This window comes from Cydia splendana, chromosome 18 (genome assembly GCF_910591565.1).
Source record: "Cydia splendana chromosome 18, ilCydSple1.2, whole genome shotgun sequence".
Classification (NCBI taxonomy): Eukaryota; Metazoa; Arthropoda; class Insecta; order Lepidoptera; family Tortricidae; genus Cydia; species Cydia splendana.
Window position 1 is genome coordinate 17,407,011 of NC_085977.1, and position 22,925 is coordinate 17,429,935.

General features: G+C 37.7%; 1 protein-coding gene across 2 annotated transcripts in view; it reads left to right on the plus strand.

The window, feature by feature from the left end:
• LOC134799092 (hemicentin-1) overlaps window positions 1–22,925 on the plus strand; it is a 228,311-nt gene that overhangs the window by 185,985 nt on the left and 19,401 nt on the right. For both annotated transcript variants that reach the window (XM_063771477.1, XM_063771478.1), the window contains exons 3-4: window positions 8,364–8,572; window positions 11,877–11,987. In XM_063771477.1, coding sequence (XP_063627547.1) covers window positions 8,364–8,572; window positions 11,877–11,987 — 320 coding nt within the window. The remainder of the gene's footprint in view (window positions 1–8,363; window positions 8,573–11,876; window positions 11,988–22,925) is intronic.

A 22,925-nucleotide genomic window follows, 5' to 3' on the forward strand; every position in this document is an offset into this window, starting at 1 on the left:
CCCCACGCTTGTAATTGAGTTTCTTTAAATCCTGTTCCGTAGACATTGTGAATAAAGGTATAAAGTAACAACCCTACTCAAATAAAATAGCAATAATATGAATTTAAACAAAATTTGCTCTGCGAAATTGCCAGGCGTTTAATCTTAATGCAATATGGATCGGAGGTGCAATAAAATTATGTAATCACTTAATTACCTTGTCTACTTCCTCCCGGCACAATGCAGTTGGCTATAAAAATCGATTGACTAACGTGTTCACGTGCGGTTATTTTAGTTTTAAATTGAAATTAAGCTAGTGAAATGTTTAATTAATTACTATTTTGATTAATGTACAGTTAGGTATCAAGTTTGAAGTGAAATTGTGAAATTAAGTCTTATGTATTGCTATAAACTGTGTTATGAGGTTATATCTGCCTACAATTATGAATACTGTTAATGAATACTATTGAATATCTACTTCTACTGAATCAATTCGATGGCAATGAAAACAATGAATGTACTTTCTGCACTAAATGGAAAAGTAGTGAATATGGATAAGAAAAGTATGGGTGGTGCAGCTACAAAATAACAAAGGAAAAGTGAATGGAATGGAATTGGAACAATCTCACTTTTTCGTGCTTCCTCCTTCTGTGCTGACTGCTTCTTGACTTAAAAGAGAACTGCTGTCTCAATCAATCGGAATGTTGCTTGATTCTGATCCCCGTGTTTGCTCCTGGTCTGGTCTAGTTGGTGCTGGATGGGCTGGATCCCGTAACTGACTCCTGGTTACGGCTGGATTCCCTCTGAAATGGGATGCTCCGTGTGTCCGTCGCTGCTTTGTCCTGACTGATGGGACGCGATGAATACCAGCTCTGGACTTGCACGTAGCTGGATGTGCCCTGCGCCAACCTGGATGACCCACGGCTTCACTGGAGAAGGTCCGTTGAATAGGTGGAGCTCGACTCGATGCCACAATCTTGCCTTCACGTAATTCAGAGGCTTCGTAAGGACCATGTAAAATCTTCGCTGGTCTCAGGTGTTGTTAAGGTGGTGAAATAATAAGTGGACTGTAGTTTAACGCTGGTTTACTTCCAAAAATACGAGAAATACAAAAAGTGGCAAAGTGGATTGTCGTTGGGATTCAAGATGACAAAGTAAGTTTTTGAAAGCTCTATAACTGTCAAAGCTTTGAATAAAAAATTGCCATAGTTAAATTTGAAACATAGAGATTTGAATGATGATCGAATTTATACATTTAATTGAATATTTTAATTAAAAAATATGCAATTTGAATTAAGTTAATTATAAGAACATATTATACTGATACATAAAATTAGATTATCTTAAAAATTGTGAAGTTGATTTTTATTGCCGACATTAAAATTGAGCTTAAGAAAAAGGATCAAAATTTTATCCATTTTGAACGTTTCTGAACATGCCATATGTGTAGTATGCCATAGCTGTAGTAGCTCAATTTTAATGTACTGATTCACAATATCCATTTCTTGAGGCTGGTGGCGATTATGCTGGTCCAGTCTTGATATTCAACCAAACAGGTAACCTTTGTACATGTGTGTGCCTTGCAAAGGGAGCAGTGCCCCTCGAACTATATCCAGATTCGAATAGACACGCGTTCGGTGCAGCCTTCATTGCGCGCCAGGGTAAAAAGCAGACAATATTATCTAATAATGCATCGACGTCATCGGAGGTAACCGAAGGCATCCAGTCTTCTTTCACACCGGTTTCACAGCGCATAACATACGAAGGGATGTCTGCACTACTGATTCAAATTAGGGCAATTTATATCTCAAGGCCGCTGATTTCAATGTCAGACGACACAAATAACTTCAGTCCCTTAATTCCTTCCCACTTCCTTATAGGGCGATCCACAAATTTCATGCCACACCCACAGACTACTGCCTCCAGGACTTCGTCAATTCAACGTTCGTGGCACTCATCAACAGGAGAACTCCAGGAAGGCGTTCTGATTGGCGTGAAGGACAAAACTGCCTCCTCTTCTCTTCTGGCAACTCGGTCGAGTCGTCCGAAGCATTCGTGGCAGCGACGGCGTCGCAAGCGGAACAAGAATATACAGACAAAGAGAAGGGCCATCCGACGAGCCTACAACAAACATCTGCTCTCTCCCTGTCGACAAATAATTGAAGATCCAGACTTCAAGGCCGGGAGCATGTTCAGAAACGTTCAAAATGGATAAATTTTTGATCCTTTTTCTTAAGCTCAATTTTAATGTCGGCAATAAAAATCAACTTCACAATTTTTAAGATAATCTAATTTTATGTATCAGTATAATATGTATAATATGTTCTTATAATTAACTTAATTCAAATTGCATATTTCTTAATTAAAATATTCAATTAAATGTATAAATTCAATCATCATTCAAATCTCTACCATGTAAAATCTTCGCTGGTCTCAGGTGTTGTTAAGGTGGTCAAATAATAAGTGGACTGTAGTTTAACGCTAGTTTACTTCCAAAATTACGAGAAATACAAAAAGTGGCAAAGTGGATTGTCGTTGGGATTCAAGATGACAAAGTAAGTTTTTGAAAGCTCTATAACTGTCAAAGCTTTGAATAAAAAATTGCCATAGTTAAATTTGACACATAGAGACATTGACATGATTTAATTTATACATTTAATTGCATATTTTAGAATAAAATAGACAATTTCGAATTATATTAATTATGAATTATTCTATTACATAAAATTAAATTATTTAGAATATTTATGAAAGGCGTTTTTAATTGCGAATATTAATAACTTAACCTAACGAAGTCAGGATCAAAAATGAGATTTTTGAACGATTCGTAACATGCTCCCGGCGTTGAAGTATGAGAGCTTCAATCATTTGTCGACAGGGAGAGGGCAGATGTTGTTGTAGGCTCGTCGGATGACGCCCCTCTTCGTCTTAATGTCGGCGACGCGCACGACACCGTCACTGCCATGAATAACTCGGACGATTCGACCGAGTTGCCATAGAAGGGGAGGCAGAGTTCTGTCTTTGACGACAACCAGAACGCCTTCCTGGAGTTCTCCTGCGGATGAGTGCCATTTTGTCTTCTGTTGAAGCCAGAGGATGTACTCGTTGGAAAAACGATGCCAGAATTGCTGTTTGAGCAGCTCAATGCGGTTCCAACGTTGAAGTGATGAGATCCTTGAGGCAGTAATCTGTGGGTGTGGCACGAAATTTGTGGATCGTCCTATAAGGAAGTGGGAAGGAGTTAAAGGACAAAGGTCATTAGGGTCGTCTGACATTGGAGTCAGCGGCCTTGAGTTTAAAATTGCCTCAATTTGAATCAACAGAGTAGACATTTCTTCGTATGTCATGTGTGTTTGATCAAGTACACGGCGGAGGTGATGTTTAATTGATTTTATGGCATATTCCCATAAACCGCCAAAGTGTGGTGCATAAGCCGGTATAAAAGAAAACTTGATACCTTCTGCGACCTCTGATGACGACGATGCATTCAGAATTTTTGCGAATTCATTACAAGTACCTTGAAAAGTCGTGCCATTATCAGAGAAAATTGTCTGCGGTTTACCCCGGCGAGCAATGAATCGGCGCAAGGCTGCAATGTAAGCTTCTTTTGTTAAATCCGAAACAAGTTCGAGGTGCACTGCTTTCGTTGCAAGGCACACAAACGCGCAAATATATGCCTTTACAAGTACACTACCTCTGCCTTTTCGGTTGGATATCATGACTGGACCAGCATAATCAACACCAGTCTCAAGGAAAGGATATTCTAACTCAACACGTTCTCTAGGTAAGTTACCCATTAGGGGCTGTATTGTTTTGCCATTAAATCGCGTACATTTGACGCATTTGTATACTGTACTTTTTGCCAGATCCCTGCCACGGATAGCCCAATACTTATGCCTAACGGTAGCAAGAAGAAGTTGAGGCCCTGCATGTAAGAACGTGAGGTGATAGAACCTGAATATTAGTTTGCATAGGTGATGCTTGGAACTGAGCAACACTGGATGCTTAAGATCATAATCATAACTGGAGTTGCTCAGTCTTCCCCCCACACGAATGAGCTTGCCATCGCCGAGAAACGGAGAAAGAGACCGAAGACTACATTTCCGAGGTAACGGCTTCTTTGAAGTTAACAACTCAATCTCGGTAGGAAAAGAATCTTCTTGAGCCCTACGCAAAAGAAAATTAGAAGAGTACTCAAGCTCTTTCTGTGTAATAAAGCCAGTCTGTTTGACTGCTTTGTTGCGACTATTGTTAACAAACCTAAAAACATATGCCATGATGCGCTTGAGCTTTGTGTAACTTGATGAGTTTTTTATTAATTGACTGAATATGTTTTCAGGTTGTTCATTGACTACAAGAGATCGCTCTACCATTTCGGGCAGATCAACGTCGGATCTCCTGTTTGGATTGATTGGCCACTGCGTCTGATCTGACTGAATGAATTGTGGACCTGACCACCACAAGGAAGTTTGACCTAACTGATCAGCGCTGAGACCACGGGAAACTAGATCTGCAGGATTTTCTTTTGACGGTACATAACGCCACTGACAACCAGCTGTACGTTCCTGAATTTCGCTTACCCTGTGGCGCACGAACGTCTTTAGATTGAGAGGGTTTGCAGCAATCCACCCTAATGTAATTGTGGAATCAGACCAAAACACGCAGTGATCTATATCTAAGGTGAGTGATGAAGACACCTTTGTATAAAGCTTTGCGCCAAGCAAAGCTCCACTTAATTCTAAACGCGGTATTGTAGCCTGTGGCTTAATTGGAGCTATTTTACTTTTGGATGCTAAGAGACGGACACTAACCATCCCGTCATGACCTACACTACGTACATAAATGCACGCACCATATGCCTTTTCACTGGCGTCTGTGAAAATATGAAGTGAGACTTCTGCAGGATCTGGTAATTTAATACATCTCGGGATTGACAAACTGTTCAAGTATGGCAGTGTGTGAGCAAAATGGACCCAAGCATCTTTAATTGAGTCAGGAATTTCCCCATCCCATGAACATTTACTAATCCACAGCTGCTGCATAATGATTTTCGCTTCTACTATACATGGAGCGACCAGACCGAGTGGATCGAACACCTGCGAAATCGTCGATAAAATTGACCTTTTATTAATTTTATTTTGTGAATTAACGTTAATGGAGAACGTCAATGTATCTTGGAAACATGACCAATTCAAACCAAGAGTCTTGGAAGACTCTTCAATGCTATCAGCTACGACTACCATGTAAAATCTTCGCTGGTCTCAGGTGTTGTTAAGGTGGTGAAATAATAAGTGGACTGTAGTTTAACGCTGGTTTACTTCCAAAAATACGAGAAATACAAAAAGTGGCAAAGTGGATTGTCGTTGGGATTCAAGATGACAAAGTAAGTTTTTGAAAGCTCTATAACTGTCAAAGCTTTGAATAAAAAATTGCCATAGTTAAATTTGACACATAGAGACATTGACATGATTTAATTTATACATTTAATTGCATATTTTAAAATAAAATAGACAATTTCGAATTATATTAATTATGAATTATTCTATTACATAAAATTAAATTATTTAGAATATTTATGAAAGGCGTTTTTAATTGCGAATATTAATAACTTAACCTAACGAAGTCAGGATCAAAAATGAGATTTTTGAACGATTCGTAACATGCTCCCGGCGTTGAAGTATGAGAGCTTCAATCATTTGTCGACAGGGAGAGGGCAGATGTTGTTGTAGGCTCGTCGGATGACCCTTCTCTTCGTCTTAATGTCGGCGACGCGCACGACACCGTCACTGCCATGAATAACTCGGACGATTCGACCGAGTTGCCATAGAAGGGGAGGCAGAGTTCTGTCTTTGACGACAACCAGAACGCCTTCCTGGAGTTCTCCTGCGGATGAGTGCCATTTTGTCTTCTGTTGAAGCCAGAGGATGTACTCGTTGGAAAAACGATGCCAGAATTGCTGTTTGAGCAGCTCAATGCGGTTCCAACGTTGAAGTGATGAGATCCTTGAGGCAGTAATCTGTGGGTGTGGCACGAAATTTGTGGATCGTCCTATAAGGAAGTGGGAAGGAGTTAAAGGACAAAGGTCATTAGGGTCGTCTGACATTGGAGTCAGCGGCCTTGAGTTTAAAATTGCCTCAATTTGAATCAACAGAGTAGACATTTCTTCGTATGTCATGTGTGTTTGATCAAGTACACGGCGGAGGTGATGTTTAATTGATTTTATGGCATATTCCCATAAACCGCCAAAGTGTGGTGCATAAGCCGGTATAAAAGAAAACTTGATACCTTCTGCGACCTCTGATGACGACGATGCATTCAGAATTTTTGCGAATTCATTACAAGTACCTTGAAAAGTCGAACTTAATTCAAATTGCATATTTTTTAATTAAAATATTCAATTAAATGTATAAATTCAATCATCATTCAAATCTCTATGTTTCAAATTTAACTATGGCAATTTTTTATTCAAAGCTTTGACAGTTATAGAGCTTTCAAAAACTTACTTGGTCATCTTGAATCCCAACGACAATCCACTTTGCCACTTTTTGTATTTCTCGTATTTTTGGAAGTAAACCAGCGTTCAACTACAGTCCACTTATTATTTCACCACCTTAACAACACCTGAGACCAGCGAAGATTTACATGGTGCAACATACAGAATTGGGATACTACAGCTATATAATTAAACTTTGTATAAAATTAATACCTAGGTATTAGAAGGATTTGCCATGAACACAAAAACGACAATTTGCCCGATTCGAACTTTAAGATACGTCAAATATTACGCCTAGAAACGATGTGGATTAGATATATATGTCAGTGTCAAAAGTGACGTTTCTCCAAACAAAAACGTCACTTTTGACATCTAATCCATACCGTTTCTAGATCTATTAATTGACGTATCTTAAAGTTCTAATCGGGCAGAATATTATTTTATATCTAATTTTCCTTTATTGATTAGCAATAGCAACAATTCTATTCATGCCATCCATTCCCCTGAACAACGCTATTATTATTATGTAACTCTCGCATCCACTTTAGTTGTTCGGAGAAAAATGTATTTCCATTATTCAGAAAGGTTGTATCGTTTATTATGGGTAGAAATAAACTACATTGATACGAGAGGCGTTTCCGGAGCCATGCGGAAATACGGACATGTTTGAGCGACAGGGCGTATTTGAGCCTTAAGCCTAGGCCAATTCGAACGTACATTGATATGAGGCATACATCGGGATTTTCGGTGCGGGAATGATTTCGTGTATTTATAACTTTGTTTATTGTAAAATAATTACCAAACTATGAATTAAACGTAGGTAGTAAGGTCCAAATGTGCCTAGAAATGTAAAATTAGTATCTTTTTTTTACAGTTTTTACCTGTTATTTGGCTAGTGTAAAACATTCCCGCACCGAAAACCCCGATGTATGGGTGATATCCAGTGATATCATATAACTAATGTCTTATGTTTTTTCCACTTTTAAATTTATTCTAAGCTTAATAGCATCGTTCGCAGACTTTTCTGCTTGTTAAAACTTAATTTAGTATGGTGCAGCGTAAGTGGTGAATTTCCAATATGACTTGGAACTCCGATGGCTGTTTAAGGTCCCCTAGACTTATATGGTAGTAATATTCGCTGGCTATGGATGAGGTCTTGGTGGGTCAGTTGGCAGAGCGCTGGAGTATCGACCCAGAAGCCGTGAGTTCAAGTATCACCCAAGGCAGTAATTATTCCACTTTTAAATTTACTCTAAGCTTAACTGATGTCATTCAGTTATCTTGCATTTCGCTCGTACTTGTCCGTACATGTATTGGCGTGGTCGTGACGCACGATAACTAAATAACATGACTCAAATATCATTTTGATGTCAGTGTACGTTCGAATTGGCCTGTTATGTTGAACGACAGGGCATATTCGATCCTTATGTTAACGTCATAACATTCGGATGTTATTCCTGATTCTTCCGTATGATGTAGGTGTTTTGGCAGCCTGATTTTCCGAAAACGTAAATAATATTTAATCAACATATTTGTTTTATTAGGTGGTGAAATGTCCTGTAAAAAGGAAATATTGGTCATGACGAAATTACCTGTATAATGGTAGTTATAGTAAAAATAGTATTATCATCTAAAAGAGCGTTACAATTTTTCTAAAACTCTGCTGAAACGAACGCACTACACTTTAACGGCCACCCACACTAGCGTCTTTTGAGCGTCGTGGTCTAGTCAGCGCTATGGAAAATGGCATCGCTGCGCAGTTGCACTACCGTGGCGTTGAGTAGCAGCCATAGAATTGCCTAGACGCTGACTCTCAGGAGACGCTAGTGTGGGGTAACCCTAAGTACCTCTCTTGCAATTGTTTTATTTTAATTTGCCCTATTTCTTACAGCTACGACATCCGCGGTCGCACCGCCAACCAGCCGAAGCTCTGGTCGTCTCCATCCGTCTTCGGAAACCGCGCGTACTTCAGGGCGAGCGCGACACCGGCAGTGCTGATGGTCGACAACGTCATAGCGGTGGACGCGGGACTGTATCGCTGTAGGGTGGACTTCAAGAATTCTCCTACAAGGAATCTGAAAGTTAACTTCACTGTTATCAGTATGTATAGCTCATCATTATCTATGCCATTAGGTACTTAGCGTCAATATTTACCAGTTGGACCACCACTAATGTACAATGTAGGTATGTGACAATTGTCACCATGGTGAAACAGGGGCCAGGTCGGTTTGTAACATAACAACAAAATCGGTTGAGTCTATCTATCAAAATTTATTTCTTTACCGCATGAGTTTATTTTTTTGAGTACTCAATGAGATCGGCTTATTTTTTTTTTAGTTTAGTGTGTTCCAACCAGTGTTGGGCATTCAAGAATAAAATCATTATTTGAATAAGAATTTGTAGGAATAAAATCATCTCGATTTTATTCCCGTCAAAAATATTCAAATAATTTTGGTCGAGAATAATTCGTATGAGAAAAAATTGAATGAGAATAACATATTCTTAATCAAATCAATATAATCATGATTTTTATTCGGAATAATATTCCACGAATAAAAATGTGGTCTGGGTACCGTATAGGTACTAATTACGTATAGTTAGGTAGATGTAATAGTAGTTAGTCTCTTGTCTAATTTATACCCATTTCATGGAATAAAATCTTACAAATTGACTGATTGAAAGTCGGATTGAATTGATATTTGTTACTTTAGTTTAGTACACATTGAATAGTTCCGCTATACACTATATAGTTCTATCATCCGATCAGGGGTCTTAGCCAATATGCCAAACGTTAACGCTCCGTAGAGTTGCGTATAGTCTCTCTCTATCACTCTTACATATTAGTGCGATAGAGAGACAGATAGCGTTTCGCTGTCGTAGCACAAACGATTGCCATGTTGGCTACGCACCCAAGGTGCCTAGCCAAGATGACAATTTTTCTTTTTAATTTAATAACCAAATCATTAGGTAAATTTAGCTGTTCTGGGGGCCTAGCCAAAATGCCAATCGCTTGTGCTCCGACAACGAAGCACTTTCTGTCTCTATCGCTCTTACGTATAAGTGCGATAGAGAGACAGAGATAGCGTTTCGTTCTCGTAGCGCAAACGATTGGCATATTGGCTACGTACTCAAGGTGCCTAGCCAAGATGCCAATTTTTGTTTTTAATTTAATAACCAAATCTTTGGGTACAATTTAGCTGTTCTAGGGGCCTAGCCAATATGCCAATAGTTTGCGCTCCAACAACGAAGGGCTTTCTGTCTCTATCACTCTTATCACGGTTACTGAAACTATGCGACAGTCAATTTATACCCATTTTATGGAATAAAATCTTACAAATTGACTGTCGCATAGTTTCAGTAACCGTATTATTTTTAATTTACTAACCATTAGGTTCAATTTAGCTGGTCTAGGGGCCTAGCTAAGATGCCAATCGCTTGCGCTCCGACAACGAAGCACTTTCTGTCTCTATCACTCTTACATATTAGTGCGATACAGAGACAGAGATAGCGTTTCGTTGTCGTAGCGCAAACGATTGGCATGTTGGCTACGCACCCAAGGTGCCTAGCCAAGATGACAATTTTTGTTTTTAATTTAATAACTAAATATTTGGGTACGATTTAGCAGTTCTGGGGTCCTAGCCAACATGCCAATCGCTTGCGCTCCAACAACAAAGCGCTTTCTGCCTCTATCACTCTTACATATTAGTGCGATAGAGAGACAGATACCGTTTCGTTGTAGTAGCGCAAACGATTGGCATGTTGGCTACGCACCCAAGATGCCTAACCAAGATGACAATTTTTGTTATTAATTTAATAACTAAATCTTTGGGTACAATTTAGCAGTTCTGGGGGCCTAGCCGACATGCCAATCGCTTGCGCTCCACCAACGAAGCGCTTTCTGCCTCTATCACTCTTGCATATTAGTGCGATAGAGAGACAGATACCGTTTGATTGGTTTTTAAATTTAAAAGAAAAATTGTCATCTTGGCTAGGCACCTTGGATGCGTAGTCAACGTGCCAATCCTTTGCGCTACGACAATGAAACGCTCAGTCTCTAATATGTAAGAGTGATAGAGACAGAAAGCCCTTCGTTGTTGGAGCGCAAACTATTGGTATATTGGCTAGGCCCCTAGAACAGCTAAATTGTACCCAATGATTTGGTTATTAAATTAAAAACAAAAATTGGCATCTTGGCTAGGCACCTTGAGTACGTAGCCAATATGCCAATCGTTTGCGCTACGAGAACGAAACGCTATCTCTGTCTCTCTATCGCACTTATACGTAAGAGCGATAGAGACAGAAAGTGCTTCGTTGTCGGAGCACAAGCGATTGGCATTTTGGCTAGGCCCCCAGAACAGCTAAATTTACCTAATGATTTGGTTATTAAATTAAAAAGAAAAATTGTCATCTTGGCTAGGCACCTTGGGTGCGTAGCCAACATGGCAATCATTTGTGCTACGACAGCGAAACGCTATCTGTCTCTCTATCGCACTAATATGTAAGAGTGATAGAGAGAGACTATACGCAACTCTACGGAGCGTTAACGTTTGGCATATTGGCTAAGACCCCTGATCGGATGATAGAACTATATAGTGTATAGCGGAACTATTCAATGTGTACTAAACTAAAGTAACAAATATCAATTCAATCCGACTTTTAAATAGAAGGGTGAAAATCAACTTACAAAATATAACCGATTGTACTACAAAAATTAACTTAATTCTAAATAACATTTTAATTGAATAAAACCTTATTTAGAATAGTCCCACTTCTAGAATAATTATTCTGTTTTTTATTCCGCATTTAAAATAAAAGTCACATGATTTATTCACCTTAATTTTATTCTAAAATAATTAGTGCAAGAATTATTCTAATTCAAATCGATTTGAATAAGAATAAAATTTCTGTTTTTATTCTTATTCTTATTCAAGTTAATTTTTGCCCAACTCTGGTTCCAACTACATTTCACAGTATGTACATCATCTGTCATTTCATACTATGAAATGTCATTTTAGTCTACCGAATAAAAAAATAGACTTTAGGTAACTCTACACCGATCTATCTTTGAATCATTCGTGTTTCGGTTTTTCTTTTCAATCTGAAAATAGCGAAAACGAATTTTAATATTGGAATCATATTTTATATTAAAGGGCCTCTGGGTTAGAAGGTCAGATGACAGTCGCTTTCGTAAAAACTGGTGCCTACGCCAATTCTTGGTATTTGTTGTCAAGCGGACCCCAGGCTCCAGGCCCCATGAACCGTGGCAAAATGTCGAAACAACGCGAGGAAGATGATGATGATTTTATATTAAAGGAAAAATTGAAAGAGCTACGGAAGCTCACCAGAAGTGTGCAAAACTGCACATCTTTCAAATTTTTAGCTAATCCTTGTTATTTCGTTGCAGTACCTCCAAATCGGCCCACGATATACGACTCCAAACGAAGAGACAGGACGAAGCTAGTGGAGCCTTACAATGAAGGATCAAATGTGCAGCTAACCTGTGAAGTAGAAGGAGGTAAGTTAGTAGAAAAATAACGATCATATAGCCATGATAACATAGGGTCATTGCGCTAGTTTTTGTCCGGCCCTAGATTTCGTCCACTTGACGAAACACGAATATAAACCTTCATTGCTCTACTTTGGACTTATTGCAATTCTTAATATATAAACAATTTATCTATCTACATATAAATTATATTTCGCAAGTAGCAAATTAAAAATGAAATGTATTACTTGCTAATCCGTTAACCACTCACATGCTTGATATTTTTCAGTGACCTCTATTATTATAATAAAATAAGGGTGACAGCTGGTAGCTACAGTTACCAAAAGCAAGTGAGTGGTTAAGTTTACGGAAACTGACACTGGACGGTAAACTGACGCAATTTAGTGGGCTAGTGTAGCTACCAAGTAGATGCCAGATGGGAGCGGACGCGGCAAGAACACACAGAAATGGTGGGACGACCTAGACAGTTTCCTTAACAACTGGCCAGAAGAAGCACTAAATCGGGAGTTATGGCGACCAAGGGGAAAGGTTTTTGGCCAGCTGTGAGATACCTGAATAAGCTAGGAATAAAATTCGACCGTGAGAAATACTACTTAAAATTTAAGAATTAGCGGTTTGATTGGTTAGGTAATATCACTTTTGAGACGAGAGAAGTTTCTTACCTATCGGCAATAATTAAATCAGTAACTTATTATTAAATGCAAGAACAGACAGAAATGGTGGGACGACCTAGACAGTTTCCTTAACAACTGGCCAGAAGAAGCACTAAATCGGGAGTTATGGAGACCAAGGGGAAAGGCTTTTGGCCAGCTGTGAGATACCTGAATAAGCTAGGAATAAAATTCGACCGTGAGAAATACTACTTAAAATTTAACAATTAGCGGTTTGATTGGTTAGGTAATATCACTTTTGAGACAAGTTTCTTACCTATCGGCAATAATTAAATCAGTAACTTATTATTAAATTGTACAACAACGGGACTTATCGCGTATTTAAGTTTTAAGATTTAGCTCCGACGTTTCGAGGACGGCGTTGTCCCCGTGGTCTCGGAGAAGACTGGCTAAAGTTGACATCAACATCTTCTAGCCGCGCAAGATGTTGATGTCAATTTTAGCCAGTCTTCTCCGAGACCACGGGGACAACGCCGTCCTTGTACAATTTAATAATGTGTAAAAATCAAATGGAAATGTATATTATTCATTATGTTTATATCGATTTTACCGATATTGGTTTTTATGGTGTCCCATCACTAATATTGGTACGGTGATACCAGAGTAATAAATTAGAAGTGCCTATTTATGGAAAGTGACAGCCGTAAATACCTTAAATTAATAAAATATTTGACATGTTAAATAAAAATATATAGCTGGTCAAGCAAATCTTGTCAGTAAAAAAGGCGCTAAATTCAAATTTTCTATGGGACGATATCCGACCGCCTACATTTTTCAAATTTGCCGCCTTTTTCTACTGACAAGATCTGCTTGACCAGCTATATGTAGAAACTAAAGGAAAAAATAATTTTCAAAAAATAATCTATCGGTAATTTTACGTTATTTAGGGGTTGTGCACAAATCACGCGAGATGTTTTCGACTACTTTTTGATCCCCCGTCCCCCTTTTCTTTATTCTTATGGATCTATTTATTTGATTAAATAGATTAGGTTGATATGAAACTAAGGTGTTATATAAAAATAATGTGTTACATAAATTATATAACAAAAAGCAACGCAAATAGGGCGTATTACTGCAATGTTCTGCCGCCAGAGTGTAGCACTAAGCTAGCTAGTAAATTTTCTCTTTTCTCTTTATCGCTGAAATATACAATAGTGATAGAGAGGTTAGATAACGAAATTTAATATTTCTTGTTCCGCGGCGGACCCCCAGATTGTGATGGATTGTGGCAGTCGCGCCCTCTACGCAGAGTTTCGCATAATACTTCCTATTAGAAATTCTACTCGTACCTAAATAATATTTAGGAAGTCTTCTTTAGAATTACCCTAAATTAGATCTAATACCATATCACTGGTATCACTGTCAGATTGACAATGTTTTTTAGTTATTTGCAAAGTTAATGCACTATTTGATAATATTTAGATGTAATAGTACCTACATATGATAAGAAACGTGTTCTTTTTGTAGACTAGACGTTTTCGATCTCATTTTGAACGAGAAAACGCTGCAATTCGGCATTTTCGGCTCCTATCATTCCGCTTAGACTGACGTTTGCTGAATGGCGTATGACGTGTGGCAACTAGTTTTATATAACCTCCTTGACCGGCGGCCGCGGACTTTTTGCAGAGGGGAACGCCTGTTAATGGCCGCTCCATAGATATTTACTCCGAGTGAAAACCGCTTGAAAATCCGTTCAAAACAGACAGACGCGGCGAGGGACTTTCTGCCGTATTTGAACTTCAAGATATTCACAAGAGACGACACGTACTAGATCCATTCTAGATACGTTATAGTTTAGATATCAACTAGTTCTCTTTTGCAGCGCAATTCGGGCAACCAATGTCACTTTTACGTTAGATAGAGTAAGATATCTATTAGATGTGAATTGGATCTCTAAGTCATAGCCTGTGGAAATCGTTCAACAGTATCTCCAGAATCACGCAAATGTCAAATTTGACGGGTTAGATCTTAAACATATCGTTATCGTATCTTGGTGATGTCTAAATAGATGTCTATTTCAAAATCCGAATCGGGCCCTTTGTTTTATAAGGTGTAGTGATAGGCGCTCGAGCGAGACTCACAGGCGACTGACATAATTTAGAAATCGTTTCGATGTCACAATTTAAGTTTGAATGGGCTTCTATGTTAGAAAATACAATTTAAGGGTAGAACAACTTTCTCTTGTCCCTCAAGTTACGATTTTTTAGTCACTCTTTAAAATATACTAACTGATGTATCCCCTTATTCATAAACGCGCTACAAACCTCAAGTAACTAATAATCGTTTGTCCTTATCTGTCATTTTGACTTATGTATTTGTAAGAAAGGGATAAAAAATTATTTAACTAAATCGGGCCCGTAAAATTACATGGATAAGGGGGGTAGTGCATAATTTTTAAATTTTTAAATTTGTATGTTCCACAGCCCTATGAGCCATGTTGCTTGAATTAAATGTATTAATAATAATAATTATTTTCCATCGTATTTTCACGGAAACTTATGAACGTGTCTTGCTATTTCAGTCAGTCTCGGTACAAAAAGTACTGACATTTACTGAACTAGCATGACAAATATATATACGAACGTTTCCGAGAAGACACGATGGAAAACAATTATGCAATACATCTGTACCTATATACTTTTATAGTATTTGAATTAACCATATGTTTATAGTACTAATAAGATACTTCGTTCATTTTTTTAACAAAATATGCGATGATTTTTTTTCTCTTGGCTAACAATACAAAACCGAACAAGTACGAGTCGGACTCGCCCACCGAGGGTTCCGTACTTTTTAATATTTGTTGTTATAGCGGCAACAGAAATACATCATCTGTGAAAATTTCAACTGCCTAGCTATCACGGTTCATGAGATACAGCCTGATGGTGACAGACGGATGGACGGACGGACGGACGGACAGCGGAGTCTTAGTAATAGGGTCCCGTTTTTACCCTTTGGGTACGGAACCCTAAAAAATTAATAACGAATCTTGCCTCTGGCCATCTTAAATGAATAAAAATATCTCCTAAGTTCAATCCATTTCACTTGACTAATAATTTAAACTAAGATAAAATTCAGACTTAGTTTAGCATGCAGTAAATAAACGACAGCTACTAAAGCGTATCAATCAGTCTAGCCTGTCTAGATTACCTAGGTATTGGGTTTGAGCTAGAATTACTGAACAAACAGACAAGCCTCAGATTGACTGTGACTAATAAATGAAGCAGAGAACGGAATCACAACAGTTTGATTAAACCTCGTAAGACCCAACATACAAAATTTTACCTGTTTGTTATTTGAATCTTGTTGTATATTTAATTGAGATGAGTTTCATTTGTTTGAAGCATATCAATAGAATTGCTACTTTTTTGAGTTTGTGATAGATTCTAATTTGATTGAAACAGTTAAGCCTAAGGAAATTAAGAAGAAAAGCACGACCGCGCAAGAACGCATTTCCATATAAACGTAAAATATGTCTGAAGTTCACTTTCCATTTTCAAATAAGCTACAAAGAGGGAACAAAAATAGGGTACTTAAAGGGCAAAAGATCACATTTGTACTATTATCAAGTTTGTATGTCCCTATTTCGTATAATAAAGAATTAATACATAAGTACCTATACAACAGGAACGTATCAAACCAATTGACGGTTATAAAGAAACCCAGAAGATTGCGTGCCACGCTGCAGTAACATTATCACAAATACGTCTCGTTAAGGTCCGCATGCATTGGTTTAATGTAGCTGGAATATTAGGGATATTTTCCTTTGTAAATGCTTTCTATAGGACTATTTTACCTTCCGTTTATAATATTACAATATCATTTGTAGTATTTTTGCAAACTGACCAGTGATTGATCCTTTACAAATTGAAAGTGATGACAATAAGTCACTGCACTGATTTAAACTTATACGATTTTTACACATTATTAAATTGTACAAGGACGGCGTTGTCCCCGTGGTCTCGGAGAAGACTGGCTAAAGTTGACATCAACATCTTCTAGCCGCGCAAGATCTTGCGCGGCTAGAAGATGTTGATGTCAACTTTAGCCAGTCTTCTCCGAGACCACGGGGACAACGCCGTCCTTGTACAATTTAATAATGTGTAAAAATCGTATAAGTTTAAATCAGTGCAGTGACTTATTGTCATCACTTTCAATTTGTAAAGGATCAATCACTGGTCAGTTTGCAAAAATACTACAAATGATATTGTAATATTATAAACGGAAGGTAAAATAGTCCTATAGAAAGCATTTACAAAGGAAAATATCCCTAATATTCCAGCTACATTAAACCAATGCATGCGGACCTTAACGAGACGTATTTGTGATAATGTTACTGCAGCGTGGCACGCAATCTTCTGGGTTTCTTTATAACCGTCAATTGGTTTGATACGTTCCTGTTGTATAGGTACTTATGTATTAATTCTTTATTATACGAAATAGGGACATACAAACTTGATAATAGTACAAATGTGATCTTTTGCCCTTTAAGTACCCTATTTTTGTTCCCTCTTTGTAGCTTATTTGAAAATGGAAAGTGAACTTCAGACATATTTTACGTTTATATGGAAATGCGTTCTTGCGCGGTCGTGCTTTTCTTCTTAATTTCCTTAGGCTTAACTGTTTCAATCAAATTAGAATCTATCACAAACTCAAAAAAGTAGCAATTCTATTGATATGCTTCAAACAAATGAAACTCATCTCAATTAAATATACAACAAGATTCAAATAACAAACAGGTAAAATTTTGTATGTTGGGTCTTACGAGGTTTAATCAAACTGTTGTGATTCCGTTCTCTGCTTCATTTATTAGTCACAGTCAATCTGAGGCTTGTCTGTTTGTTCAGTAATTCTAGCTCAAACCCAATACCTAGGTAATCTAGACAGGCTAGACTGATTGATACGCTTTAGTAGCTGTCGTTTATTTACTGCATGCTAAACTAAGTCTGAATTTTATCTTAGTTTAAATTATTAGTCAAGTGAAATGGATTGAACTTAGGAGATATTTTTATTCATTTAAGATGGCCAGAGGCAAGATTCGTTATTATTTTTTTAGGGTTCCGTACCCAAAGGGTAAAAACGGGACCCTATTACTAAGACTCCGCTGTCCGTCCGTCCGTCCGTCCATCCGTCTGTCACCATCAGGCTGTATCTCATGAACCGTGATAGCTAGGCAGTTGAAATTTTCACAGATGATGTATTTCTGTTGCCGCTATAACAACAAATATTAAAAAGTACGGAACCCTCGGTGGGCGAGTCCGACTCGTACTTGTTCGGTTTTGTATTGTTAGCCAAGAGAAAAAAAATCATCGCATATTTTGTTAAAAAAATGAACGAAGTATCTTATTAGTACTATAAACATATGGTTAATTCAAATACTATAAAAGTATATAGGTACAGATGTATTGCATAATTGTTTTCCATCGTGTCTTCTCGGAAACGTTCGTATATATATTTGTCATGCTAGTTCAGTAAATGTCAGTACTTTTTGTACCGAGACTGACTGAAATAGCAAGACACGTTCATAAGTTTCCGTGAAAATACGATGGAAAATAATTATTATTATTAATACATTTAATTCAAGCAACATGGCTCATAGGGCTGTGGAACATACAAATTTAAAAATTTAAAAATTATGCACTACCCCCCTTATCCATGTAATTTTACGGGCCCGATTTAGTTAAATAATTTTTTATCCCTTTCTTACAAATACATAAGTCAAAATGACAGATAAGGACAAACGATTATTAGTTACTTGAGGTTTGTAGCGCGTTTATGAATAAGGGGATACATCAGTTAGTATATTTTAAAGAGTGACTAAAAAATCGTAACTTGAGGGACAAGAGAAAGTTGTTCTACCCTTAAATTGTATTTTCTAACATAGAAGCCCATTCAAACTTAAATTGTGACATCGAAACGATTTCTAAATTATGTCAGTCGCCTGTGAGTCTCGGTCGAGCGCCTATCACTACACCTTATAAAACAAAGGGCCCGATTCGGATTTTGAAATAGACATCTATTTAGACATCACCAAGATACGATAACGATATGTTTAAGATCTAACCCGTCAAATTTGACATTTGCGTGATTCTGGAGATACTGTTGAACGATTTCCACAGGCTATGACTTAGAGATCCAATTCACATCTAATAGATATCTTACTCTATCTAACGTAAAAGTGACATTGGTTGCCCGAATTGCGCTGCAAAAGAGAACTAGTTGATATCTAAACTATAACGTATCTAGAATGGATCTAGTACGTGTCGTCTCTTGTGAATATCTTGAAGTTCAAATACGGCAGAAAGTCCCTCGCCGCGTCTGTCTGTTTTGAACGGATTTTCAAGCGGTTTTCACTCGGAGTAAATATCTATGGAGCGGCCATTAACAGGCGTTCCCCTCTGCAAAAAGTCCGCGGCCGCCGGTCAAGGAGGTTATATAAAACTAGTTGCCACACGTCATACGCCATTCAGCAAACGTCAGTCTAAGCGGAATGATAGGAGCCGAAAATGCCGAATTGCAGCGTTTTCTCGTTCAAAATGAGATCGAAAACGTCTAGTCTACAAAAAGAACACGTTTCTTATCATATGTAGGTACTATTACATCTAAATATTATCAAATAGTGCATTAACTTTGCAAATAACTAAAAAACATTGTCAATCTGACAGTGATACCAGTGATATGGTATTAGATCTAATTTAGGGTAATTCTAAAGAAGACTTCCTAAATATTATTTAGGTACGAGTAGAATTTCTAATAGGAAGTATTATGCGAAACTCTGCGTAGAGGGCGCGACTGCCACAATCCATCACAATCTGGGGGTCCGCCGCGGAACAAGAAATATTAAATTTCGTTATCTAACCTCTCTATCACTATTGCATATTTCAGCGATAAAGAGAAAAGAGAAAATTTACTAGCTAGCTTAGTGCTACACTCTGGCGGCAGAACATTGCAGTAATACGCCCTATTTGCGTTGCTTTTTGTTATATAATTTATGTAACACATTATTTTTATATAACACCTTAGTTTCATATCAACCTAATCTATTTAATCAAATAAATAGATCCATAAGAATAAAGAAAAGGGGGACGGGGGATCAAAAAGTAGTCGAAAACATCTCGCGTGATTTGTGCACAACCCCTAAATAACGTAAAATTACCGATAGATTATTTTTTGAAAATTATTTTTTCCTTTAGATTCTACATATAGCTGGTCAAGCAGATCTTGTCAGTAGAAAAAGGCGGCAAATTTGAAAAATGTAGGCGGTCGGATATCGTCCCATAGAAAATTTGAATTTAGCGCCTTTTTTACTGACAAGATTTGCTTGACCAGCTATATATTTTTATTTAACATGTCAAATATTTTATTAATTTAAGGTATTTACGGCTGTCACTTTCCATAAATAGGCACTTCTAATTTATTACTCTGGTATCACCGTACCAATATTAGTGATGGGACACCATAAAAACCAATATCGGTAAAATCGATATAAACATAATGAATAATATACAGATGGTCATGATGCCTAGCGAACACCAGCCATATCGTACAAACCTCAAGGAGTGATATTCCTAGGCAGATTATGATCTACCTAGTGACCACCAGCCATATCGTGCTAACTTCAAGGTGTGATATTCCTAAGCAGATCATGAAACGCCGGCATGTCATGTTCTGACTAGTGATCACCCGCCATACCGTGCAAACCTCAACATTTAGGCATATCGAATAAGTAGGATGTCCTACATTTTAGCAAATGATAACCATTGAAATGGCTTGACAGCCTACTTATACTACGTGTTTGGGTAGCGTATGATTTTAGTACCTACCTAGCACCTACGCATTCTGCTCCAAATGCCACATAGAATGCAGCACTAGCAGTGGCAAAAAATGCAAAAGGCAGATTTATTAAATGGCGGAGTTTCATGATATGCCTAGGAATATCTCGATATGCCCGATTTTATGATCTACCGCCGATATATATACTAATTATCCCCTACTCAATATGCCTTAAATGACATCCTATGGCCGCGTTCCATCTCTTGTCATCAGATCTGCATGCTCGATAGTATATTGCATTGCTTTCAGAAGTAAACCAACATGTAAAATATTAACTAATGAACTGATAATAAAAAATCATTCTATATTAGCTTGCAAGATTCGCCCTAAACAAATTGACAAACTATTAGAACAACATCTAAAAACAATACAAAAATTGAAAGTTAGTAAAATGCTGGTATAAAGACTTGATATTGTAATATTATTATAATTGATAAAAGCAGAAATTAAAATTCATTGTCAATAAAATATCGACAATATTATCGGCACGTCCCTCGCACTATCTAGGTTTACTTAGAACTGACGTCATCTCGTTCACGGACAGGGTTGTCTGTGTTTGTTCTTGTACTTGTGTGAATATAGTTTTTGCTAGTGTTTGATAATTTTGTCGTGTGCGTGTGTAGCGACGCATGCTAAAAATGCATTAGTGTTAACATTATTTGTGTGCGTTACCTCGTCCCCCGCGCCAAAAACGACAGAATTTTTCAGGTAGAAACTAGTGCGCGTCTCTACTCCATAGATATTTACTCCGAGGGTTTTCACCTATCAATAGAGTGATTCTAGAGGAAGGTCGAGGTGTATAATTTGTTAACCCGTGCGAAGCCGGAGCGGATCGCTAGTACCTATAGTTGAGTTGTAGTGTATATAGACAGTTGCGAGCAAAGTGCAGGCGCGACTGATAAGCGCTGAAGATCAGCGCTGGAAGCCACCAGCAACATGCTGAGATGGGACCATTTCGTGGCACTTTAATCTTATTTTATGTTTTCTTTTATATAATGTAATGTATTGTACCGATTGTTTGTGCTTACGAATAAATTAATTCTATTCTATTCTAATTCTATATCATTTTGATTTCTCAATGTAAATATTGGCCTCATGGCATAAAAACCAACCCCCAATATTTCGATAAATGTCCCTGAAAACTTACTAATTCCAGCGAAACCATTAATCTTGCTGACAAGTTGTCATTTCGATGCTAAATTGTATTTAGTGCTGTTGCTGCTATCGCGATCTGGTCACGACACCTTGTAGCTTTACTACGAACATTGGAGGAATTATACAGCGTGAGTCATGTAGAATTAACGAAAAATGTAACGGTAGTTTATTAACAATTTATAATTAATAATCACTCTCTAATTAATTATAATCAGTGTGTTAAATTGAAAAAAAAAAAACAGTTTGACTAATAAACATACACCCTCGTAAGGCCATTTATGTGCATCAGATATATCGGAGCGGCCAAGGCGCTCAAAAATATCTGAACACACACCCTGACGCCTTGACAATAGAGGCGTGTTCAGATATTTGTGAGCACCTCGGCGGCTCCAATAGATCTGATGGTGACTGTACAAAATAATGGAATAATCTATGTGTTAGCTATGTATTGAGTTAGTTAAACCTCAAAACTAGTATTATGCCATGTTGGTAATTATTTTAGAAGTTTTAACAATAATGTAGGCAGCTTTACAGAAAACGCTTTTTAATACATAATCCGTAATGTAACATCGATCAACCTGTCCAAAGTTTCGATAACTGCGGATAAAACAATATAACTCCTATCATGTTTACACCAATATACGAAGCTTACTTTCTCGACTATTGAAATATAAACCTTCTTCCCATGCATTAAAGTACAAAATTCGAATGACACAGGCGCGATACAGTAGCGTACATTTATAACATAAATATTGTTCTTTTTCCCTATCCTTTTGTTCGTTCGACGAAACAATACAACAAACTAATCAAGGCTTTACTTTATTGTGTGCCTAATCTAAGGGGTTTTGTTCTGTTTCTATGAGTTGGCGGAACGTTTTAGGGAACGAAATATTACTGTCTTCATCATAATAGCCCAATACAGGCAAGGATGGATAATTAACCTCCCCCACAGATTTTTACAATGAATAAAGATGGATAAAGGTAAGCGCTGGTGGCCTAAATATCAGTTGATATTTACCAGTCGCTTTTCGGTGAAGGAAAACATCGTGAGGAAACCGGGCTAATCCCAATAAGGCCTAGTTTCCCCTCTAGGTTGGAAGGTCAGATGGCAGTGGCTTCCGTAAAAACACTAGGCCTACGTCAATTCTTGGGATTAGTTGTCAAGCGGACCCCAGGCTACCATGAGCCGTGGCAAAAATGCCGGGATAACGCGAGGAAGAAGAAGAAGTAATATCGATAAAGGAAGGCACTTGCAACCCCTCTCGTATAGCATAGTGCCCTTGAGCGA